The sequence below is a fragment of the Penaeus chinensis genome, chromosome 37, assembly GCF_019202785.1.
Source record: "Penaeus chinensis breed Huanghai No. 1 chromosome 37, ASM1920278v2, whole genome shotgun sequence".
Lineage (NCBI taxonomy): Eukaryota > Metazoa > Arthropoda > Malacostraca > Decapoda > Penaeidae > Penaeus > Penaeus chinensis.
The window spans coordinates 10,000,855-10,010,854 of record NC_061855.1 but is presented as its reverse complement, the minus strand read 5'-3'; the positions used below and the strand labels follow the sequence as shown (position 1 = coordinate 10,010,854).

Sequence of the window (10,000 nt, the reverse complement as noted above, 5' to 3'; positions counted from 1 at the left end):
AAGAAGTATGACCTTAATTTTTTTCATTTAATTGCTTTTTGCTTAGATTGTGGGCACAAGATATTAAATCATGTTTGATTATTTGTTCTTATCTGTGATTTTATAAATCAGTTGTTTCTGATAAAAATGTGTCCATCAGTCTAACTTTTTTCTTCTCTTTCCTTTCAGAAGCTTCAATGGGCAGCAGTTCAGTTCTTGCAAATGTACCACCCCCGTCTGCCTTACCATCCTTCATAGCTTCTCCACGCCCACCTGCTCCTACAAGCCTCTCATCCAGTGCAATGCCTAATCCACTTCCAGCTAATCCACCGTCTGGCCCACCTCCCGGACCTACTCCACATCAGGCCTCCATGTCTGTTCAGCCACCAAGCACAGTACCATATTCCCTCAGTAATACCACAGTGGTAGGCTCATCCATGGGTGCACCTATTCCATCCCCAGGGAATGTGCTACCTTCCAATGCAGGACCCATGCCCCAGTACCCAGGAGCACCTGGCAGTGGTCCAACTCCTCCCCCTGCAGCAGTGCGGGGGCCATCTCCTCCAATATCTGTGTCTGGTGGTTCAATGCCACCTGGAGGCCATCAGCTGGCTCCACCAGTAGCAAGTGCAGCACCGCCTGTTTCATTCACATCATCGAGCTCCAACCCACCCATCACCAGTCAGCCAGTGGCTCCTGCTGTGTAAGTCATTACATGATGCATAAAAAAAAGAGAATAGGTATGGTTGTGATATACTGTATATGAGAGTAAAATCAGTACTTGAATTCAGTATTTTGAAATTATATGATTTATAGTTACTGTGAGCCTTCCTTAGTAAAGTTTTTTATTATAAGATGTTCAGATGAAATGTTCAGATTCAGATTGCCTCAAGAAATGGTTAGACTTTTCCCTTGTTTATGTTGAATGTGACTCTTATTTTCCTCTTAGTTTTCTATCATTCTTGTACAACCACAGAGTCTTGAATAGTTCTTCTTCTTTTCCTACCCATTAGCAGGCAGAACAGTATCACTGTGAACACAAAAGGTCACTCACGCCATCATAGTTACCCCCTCTATATGCCAGGAAACCCAATGTATAATCCCCCTCCTGCCCCAACCCCCCCTTGCTTAGATGTTCATCAGGAACAGTTGTCTCCCTTCTCCATGAGCAAATCCTACAATCACTTAGATAGCTACACTGACATGCACACAGGGGAAGGCTATTCTGCGCATGATGCTAGAAGTGTACATATGAACATAGGAACAAGTCATGTAAGCTATGGCTATGGTTACCCTTCCTTCAGCCAAGGTAGTGTAGATGCTTCTGCTGCAGTTGATCTGGGTTCACCTGGTGTAGGAGGACCTGCAGGAAACAAAGGCAGTTGGCTGGGCTGGATCCGTGGCACCGTGTCCAATGTCGGTCATCGGGTGGCAGAGAAGGCCAAGAATTCTATGGACACCATGATCACTACTTTGGACCCACAGATGAAGGAATTCATTCGTAAGTATATATTAATAATGTTGGTGTGTGTGTGATATTACTTTATGATTTGGTATGATCACATTTTTGTCATACATAAATAATATATTTCTAGTTGGTGTTTGGTGATAGATATTTTTTAAAGCATACAGAGGTTGTAGAAAAAAATGAGATAACAATGTAAATATTTTATTTCAATTTGGTGTTTCACTAGATTCTGGTGGAGATATGGACATCATTGTAGCCTCAGACAAGGAAGTGAAAGTAGGAGCAGTGAGAGAGGCCTTTCAACAAACCTTTGGCAAGGCTACAGTAAGGTATGTAGCAAGTTTGCATTTTTTTTACTTTTACATTATAAGGACTGTTATCATTATTGTTAGAAAGATATGTTATAGTTCCATTTCAAGGATGTGTGCTTTGTAAGAACTTTTGTTTTGGTCTTACTTTTTTATGCAGAATTGTCAGTTCAACATGGAATGCATTTTTTATCGATAGCAGAGGACTTGGGAGTTAAAAAGTATTTATGGTGTATATATCAGGTTGAGGAAAGAAGAAAGTAATCCATTTGACGTTTGGATGTCCACGATGAAAGAGACTTCTAGACTTAAAAAATATACATTAAAAAGTGTTATGGCTCTTCATTTCTGCTTTATTTCAGTGGTATGCCAGCTTCTGTAGAAGGCATAGCAAATCAACCAGTTGGTTTCGAGGCTGCCCTCCAATCTGCTGAGGAGCGAATTAACTCTCTCAGATCCTCAGGCAGAGTGCATCCACAACAGCCTATTGTTGCTGTAGAGAACTTCATTGCTGAATTTACACCAGACTGGTACGTATTGTTATTTAGGAGTTTAGTAAATTATTATTGCAAGTTCAGTCATACCCAATCAATTCTTTGTAATTGATGATGAGTTAATGGTTAACCCAAAGCTGCCAAAGGTGGCATATGCATACATGCCATGCCCACTGTGAGTTTATGCTACTGATTGTCTTTACACATAGATGGCTCCACAAGTTCTAAGTCATCAAAAATCAAACTATGAATACTACCTATCTCACCTGTTTACCCCTTTCCTTAATTTTTGGAAATATTTTCTGATATCTTATATTGCTATTAGTAATGTCAATAACACAGTAATAATATATTAGTCTCTAATAAAAATAACATTGATATTGTGGAGTCATCTATGTGTAGAAATTTCATAGAACAATACTACAGCGAACACATTTTCCCAGCAACAGTGGGTTAATGGTTAAAAAAAGTAAATGTCGTAGACATTAAAGTCATATAGCTACCAAATATATCTAGCCTTGAAAACCATCCTATGCTATTCAGTGATGCCATTTGAGATATCCTCGTGCTTCAGTTATATGTCTTGGTGGTGTTGTATCTGAATGGTCAGATTCCTGCAAGTAAAATTTATGGGCCCAAAAAATAAGCAAGTAAATAAAAAATCAAATCAAATCAAATCAAATCAAATCAAATCAAATCAAGATGGAAATGTAGATTACATGTTACATGTAATATGACATGTAATCCACATGTTACATTACATGTAACATGTCGTGTAGAAAATAATAGCAGCCTAGATGTGGGTATGCTGTGAATTGATATTTATTTATATCATATTTCTGTAGTATCAGTATTTGTGTTGTTATTACTGTGTGCATGTTTTTTTGTTTCTATATATGTATCTAGTCCTTCATTGTTGCTGTAGCATGGAATATTATTATTATTATTATGAGAACTTTTAAGTGTGTTGTTTATCTTGTGATTAAGTGATTGACTGATTTTTTTTTTTTTTTTTTTTTTTTTTTTTGGGGGGGGGGGTCCATGTGCACAATATGACAAAGTCATTGGTTTCATTACAAGAACTGAGTACTGATCTAGTATTTTGATGATGAATAAAGGATATAAGAACAGTATTTAATATTAAACAGGATGCTCCCACTCTTTGTGTGTGTGTGTGGATGTGTGCATGTACTTATGCAATTGTGTTTCTTGTCTTGGTTTCACCACTGCAACAGTTTTTATATAAATTTGTCAACTCAATATTGACTTTGTTTTTAGCTGGTATGATCTTGGAGTATTATTGCTTGATGACCCTGGAGAAGATATTATCCTGCAAACCTATACCCAGGTCAGTTTTATGTGATGTCTAATGTCAAGAACTTTATCTTAACGTTTGTGAAGAGAAGGGTACTTGCTTAAATTTTTTACAATTTGCCAATATGATTTACTACAATACTGTACATCGAGATGCTCTAGTAACTCTCTTTACAAATGGTCCACAGGTAACTCCAATTCCACCTGGCTTTGTCGAGCAAGCCCGTGCCACCACTGCCAATGACTATCCTTACAAAAACACTGGCTTTTCCACCACCATTGGACAGATTGCAAGCCAGAATCTTCAGGTATAACTTAGTCTGTACAAACTATAGCATACTTGTGTGTATTTATTCTCATCTCTTCCTAAAAACATTCAAGTGAAATAAAAGTTTTAAGTATTAGTCAGGTTCACTAGTTAATGGTGAGTTTCATTAAATTATTATTTATTAATGGGATTAAACCATATTGCTGTATATTTTAAGAACAATAACAAAGAATTATTACTTGGTAATATTTTTTTTGTTAGTTTTCCATTATTTATTTATTAAACAATCATGTTTGTCATGATATGCTCTGTTAGTTTCCCCATTCATACCTGCCAGAGTATAAATATAAATGGCAGGTTGTGTGACACAAAGAAGCATAAACCAAATTGAATAAATTATTCACCTTATACAATTATTTATTTTTCCCCTCCTTTCCAGGTGCATCACACACACTGGCAGGAAAGTTTAATTGGTGTGCCTCGGAGAGACATGATCATCATGGCCGCACGTGCTCTTGCAAGCCTTTACAAAGCCCGACTTCCACCAAACCATTAACACACATCCATCGTTATCAACATGAGTGGATATTGATGGAGAAAATTGCTTCAAGAAGCCTGCCTACTTTTGTTTTGGGTCTCCTACCCCCCCCCCCCCTATAGGTTTCAAATAGGGTACTTAAATATGACACTATTTTGGCACTAGTACATATAGGGAATTATATTTACATTTGCATATTATTCCTTGTATCTTTCATTGTTCAGTGCTTCTGTGATTTTCCCCCCAACTTTCTGAAATAGTGCAGTCTTGTTGCAAGATTCTTTGATATTTCAAAAAATTATTCTTGGTTTTGTTGTAAACAGTTGGTTGATTCTGCCAAATGTGCAATTTTTCTTATATTATAGTGTATGTAGCTAAATCAAGGCATAACTGTGCTATCGTTAGGAACTGTATGCGCCATGTGCATAAGCTGGGATTGGAAGTATTTGTAATCATTTCATTAATCCCAATGTAAAGAGAACTAAGTTTTCTATACAACAGATATAAATATATATAAACATATGTTCAGAAAATGCCATTAAGTATGTAAAGGCTGTTTGTGACCCTATTTGTAAAAAAAATAATGTGCATGCAAATTAGTTCAGTATTTCAAGAAACCAGGGAATCTCTCCTCAAAAATATGATTGCATATTATAGTTGTTTTTTTATATATATGTATTTGGTATTGATAGATACAAGTGCAGTTATATAGTCTCTGAATACGATAATGTAGTGCTTCAGAAATCATTTCAGTTTGTTTACAGTAATTTTATAATCATGACTGCATTATTTAGCCTGAGGTTCATTGTTTTGCAAGAAATGTTGATTGTTCATGAGCATTACGGATAGAACTTTCAATATATATGTAGTTTTATTTCTGGCACTGTATATATACCTTTTTTTCAGTACCTCAGCTTTATATGATTGGTGATGAGAGAGTGTGGAGTATACTTTACACCTATTGGGTGAAAAGAGAGAATAAAAAAGTAAATTGAAGAACTCTACGCAAAGTATCAAAAGTTATTGCACAGGGTTGAGGGTACTTTTTATTAGCAAGTAAATATATAAGAAACTATGAAATAAAAACAAATACTAGACAGTGTTTTTTATAGGTAAGACATAACATGAAAAGTGCCTTTCCCAATATTTAGTATTTTAAATGTAAGATCTGCCAAGTGTAACATACAATAACAGTTCTCCTTAATTAACTGATGTATTCTGTCCTCTTTTCATAGCTCTCCTTCCCTCAATATTCTTTCTAAGGTTATCTTAGGAGCTGTGTTTACTCTCAAGATTTTTAAGCAATCCTATATCAATAGTAGCTATTTCACTAACTGTTGTGCTAAAACTAAAATAAACCTCTTTAGATGCAAATACCCCTTTCCTCTGATAAAAATTGTGTATCTGCTTTCTTTTTCAGTGTAGAATATTTGAAGAAATAATTTTCATGTTCAGATAATTTCTGTTCTTTCTTTGTACATATGAATATTTTCTGTATGTAGTGAAATTTTAAATAGTCAGCTTAAACTCTAAATATAGATTATTTTGACAAACTAAGAAACAGGTTGATGAGCAAATCCCTCTATTTGTATAATATATCTTCTGGACTGAACTCTTTATAAGCTATGCATCATTTGCAAATGGTTGATGTGCATATTACCATTATATTTTAAAATATCAAAGAACCTTATATATTATGGAAATGCAAGAAACAGTTTTGCCAGTTAATTAGTATCTCATATTTAAGTTGTTTTTAGTGTTATTCATAGTATTTGTGCATGTGTGTACACTAACAAGCATATACCTACTCATACAAAACAAATATGAACATACAAACAAAAGAATACATTTAGTTTTCCAGTTCATGATAGTTAATGCATATACACTTTGAACATATGTGCCTGCTTCCATAAAAATAAATATTAGCATACACACATACAGACATACCATATTTTATTTTTATGTGCATTTTCAGTGTTGGAAGAGAAAACTTAACATATCTGGTAATTGGTTATTTATTATGTGGTTCCATGGAATCTTAGCTTTATTATATTTTCACATGATAATAAAAAGTAAAAAATAAAATACGAATTTTCCATCCTGATTTTGTAGTTAAATTAGCAATGGTACACCCTACTGTATCCCTCCTCATCCTCACTCTCCCTAATTTTATATAGCCAGTTTCTATCTTTTATTCTTTTCCACTGTCTCCTCAAGCACAACCTGATAAAGCTCTTTAATAAAATGGATCTTTAGTTGCCTTAATTTAGTTTTTCCAATCAAATTACCCCCCCCCCCTAATCCCTTGCTCGTTGTTGTCATGGGGGGCTGATGAGACAGAGACTGGGGCCCAATGTAGGGGATCACCCTTCCCTTGGACCTCAGCCCTCATCTCAACTAATTTCACATGGTCTTTTCTTCTACCCCTTTCTTTTTCTTTTCTTCCTTATCCCCTTCTTTTGTCTACTTCCTAAGGTGTGAGAACCATGCAGAAAGAATAAAAGGCTAGCACTGTGTCTGTCATGAATGACCTCTGGGAGCCACGGGCACGGTATGGTATTCCCTTGGTTAACTACCTAGCCCTTACCCCACATGGGGTAAGGGCTAGGCAGTTTCCTCTCCACATTTATTTCAGGCTCACCATGGCCAATAATGAAGACTTTTTACCCTTATTAGGGGCATTAAGGCTTGCCCCTTTATCATCTAGCCTATCTAAATTTGATTTCATTGGTTTCCCAACCCCTGCCTCTCCTTTGACCACAGCTCCAACCATTGATACTTATACCCCTTCTCGAAGTTTGCAGTCACCTCTATCCATTCTAAATCATCCATCAGGTCATTACTCAACCTTGAGAATACACCCCTTCCTCTCTCCCAACATCTTCCACTCCATCTTCTACTGCATGGTATTCTATACTTAGCTCCACTCACCTATCTTCTCTAGAAGTCTCAGCATCTGCCCCAGTATCTTTTCCCTCCGCCCTGAACCATCCTATCTCTCCCCCAATCAAATTCCTTTTCCTGTCTAAATCCAGATACTCCAAACTATACCCCTTCCCCGGTGCTTATCCCTACTCCTCCTCACTCGCTCCATCCTCTCCTACCACATCCTCTCTTACACTCACCTCTTCCTCTGCTCCTCAGACATCTATTCCCCCTTCTCCACATAAGAAAACCTTTGTTGCTTAGACCTCCCCACCCAGCTCCCCTCCAGAAGATCTTGAAGGCATCCAAAAGTTCAAAAACCTGACTCAAGAGAATAATTCACTCCCTCATCCACCCTCTAATCCCTTCATTTCTATTCGCTCTGCATTCAAAGTATTTACCAATATCCATTTTCCTCCAAGTTCCCCTACCCCTCTTCATCCCACTCACTCAAAAAACACCCCATCCTCTCCTCCACCATGTGCATCACCATTTCCTCTTCCTTCCCCATACCACTCCCACTTAGATGCTAACATAAAGCCCTTATGCCATAACAATGTCCTCCAGATCCCTCCCCTCCTGACATTCTTCCCAAACCCTGTTCCCTTATTTTATTCTCTGGATCCTGCTCCTACTCCTGTAACTATTGTTTCTTACTGTATTACCCTTTGATTGTTTCATAATAGCTTTTATGTAGTTTCCTCAAAGTGTTGCTCTCCCTTCCTCAGACAGAATCTCCATTTGATCTGATTGCCCTATACCTTTAACCACATCCCCATTTACAAATCCCCACTGTATTCCATTTGCTTCCCGTCTATACCCTTTTCACTACCATTCTATCCTACAACCTTTGACATCTAGCACATCTTATCCTGATCTTTAACTTATTGCCATCCTTTTTGCTACAACACTTTACCTTTAGTAACTAACACATTTACTTCTTCAAACTATTATAATTATTTTACACACTTTGTTTCTGGACTTTTGCTCTCTTATCATTATTAACAGTAAAAATTGTATTAACTTTTTCTCTCACCTTGCAACTTAGAGGTGGCAACCATTGTATTACAGCAATCCATTCTTTGTTTATTAGTAATTCTGCAAAATCATGAAAACACCCCAATGGACAAACTTTTTATTGAAACCAAATATGGAACACAAGTTTTTGAATATGCCATAAGTATTGATTTGCACAATCATTTCTTGGAAAGAACCATGTACATTTTTCACCAGCTTCATGATGTTCTCAGGTGCCTGTTTACTTTTCTGCAGTCAGTGTTTGGCATTTCTTTACTGGAAAATCAAAAATTCATAATTAGTTTTTATATATATATATATATATATATATATATATATATATATATATAACTGAGAGTTGTCTAGGTTGTAATATACTGTGGGACTGCAAAATGTTAAAAACAGCAAGAGAAAAAGTGAGAGAATCATCTTCAGTATGCCTGATCATGTACAACATATATTTGTGTGATGTTCACTAGGTACTTGTGGTTGTACCATGCAAAATCACTCACCAATCATGAAAACACATTTCATAATTCACAGGTGTCTAATAAGAAAAATGTACATGAATGGCAGTATTATATATATATATATATATATATATATATATATATATATATATATATATATATATATAAAGAAAAAGACACAGGCTTGAACTACAGCTAAAAATGAAATGGTATATATTTTCACAGAATCAATCAGCAAGTAACTAATGATAATTATTTGCATTTAGAATAAAGTTTAAAAACTAATAAAACTGAGGTAAAAACTTACTCTCCATACATATGTTTGATGACATCTGCCCATGGTCCTTTATTAACATCTTGAATGCCTTTCACACAAAGCTCCAAATTGTTGAATTTCTTCAGCTGTGGATATTCTTTGAGAGGGATTTCGTCTGGGAGTGCAAGGACAATGCATATATACTTGAGAGATTTATAGAAGCCATTCAAACTGCGGCTAAGTGATTTTAAAGCTGCAACGGTCATCACCTGAACTTTAATAGACTTCAATTTCATGCAGTAGCTTAAGACATCTTTCCCGTTCTTAGGGTTTCCGATGCTACCTGTAAAATTGGTCAGATGGCCCCAAGGGAATAAAGTCTCTATAAACTCATCTGAAGGCTTGTCATGCTGCTCTTCATAGTGATGCCAAAAATGGAGTTCAACTGAAATTGGATGTGTCTTATCATGACGAGTTTCTAGTTTTATTCTAAGCTCCTTCATTAGATTTTTAAAGTATTTAATATTGTGTGGATCAATATCTGAAGATATTTCAATTATAAGACATTTTAGAACCACTGGTGTATAGCTTAGAAGTCTAAGACCTGAAACTACTTGCTCAGCATTAAGAACCCACTTATCTTGTGGAAGTTTCTCACTAGCAATCTTCATACCCAATATCTCATTGTGTTGTGATTCAATAAATATATTCCACCAATAGTTATAGTTGTCCTTTGGTACTTCTGCAGAATCAAACAGGTCTAGAAGACACTGCATATTGGAGTGAAGTAGGTCTGATTCATGCTGGCTGCAAAGCACAAGGTGTCCTACCAGATATCCTAAGAAGTTTTGGTAATTATCTATGTCTCCAATTTCCTCCTGAATGTCTTCCAGCTTTGTTTCTTTTTGCCTGATTTTTACGGCTAAGAATCCTGCAGCAAGGTATTCCACTTGATTATTGTTC

At 36.2% G+C, this 10,000-nt stretch overlaps 2 protein-coding genes across 5 annotated transcripts in view; one reads left to right on the top strand and one right to left on the bottom strand.

The window, feature by feature from the left end:
- LOC125045468 (protein PRRC1-like) overlaps positions 1-6,454 on the top strand; it is a 16,831-nt gene extending 10,377 nt beyond the window's left edge. For all 4 annotated transcript variants that reach the window (XM_047642742.1, XM_047642743.1, XM_047642744.1 and 1 more), the window contains exons 3-9: positions 169-682; positions 1,284-1,480; positions 1,674-1,776; positions 2,118-2,285; positions 3,528-3,597; positions 3,752-3,871; positions 4,271-6,454. In XM_047642742.1, the coding sequence (XP_047498698.1) occupies positions 169-682; positions 1,284-1,480; positions 1,674-1,776; positions 2,118-2,285; positions 3,528-3,597; positions 3,752-3,871; positions 4,271-4,387 (1,289 nt within the window). In that variant the 3' untranslated portion in view covers positions 4,388-6,454. The remainder of the gene's footprint in view (positions 1-168; positions 683-1,283; positions 1,481-1,673; positions 1,777-2,117; positions 2,286-3,527; positions 3,598-3,751; positions 3,872-4,270) is intronic.
- A 1,963-nt stretch (positions 6,455-8,417) lies between these two features.
- Positions 8,418-10,000, bottom strand: part of LOC125045465 — a 15,853-nt gene continuing 14,270 nt past the window's right edge. Inside the window, exons 2-3 of the mRNA XM_047642740.1 lie at positions 9,089-10,000; positions 8,418-8,587 (exon numbers count right to left, since the gene is read on the bottom strand). The exon at positions 9,089-10,000 is cut by the window's right edge and continues 1,905 nt beyond it. Coding sequence (XP_047498696.1) covers positions 8,530-8,587; positions 9,089-10,000 — 970 coding nt within the window. The 3' untranslated portion in view covers positions 8,418-8,529. The remainder of the gene's footprint in view (positions 8,588-9,088) is intronic.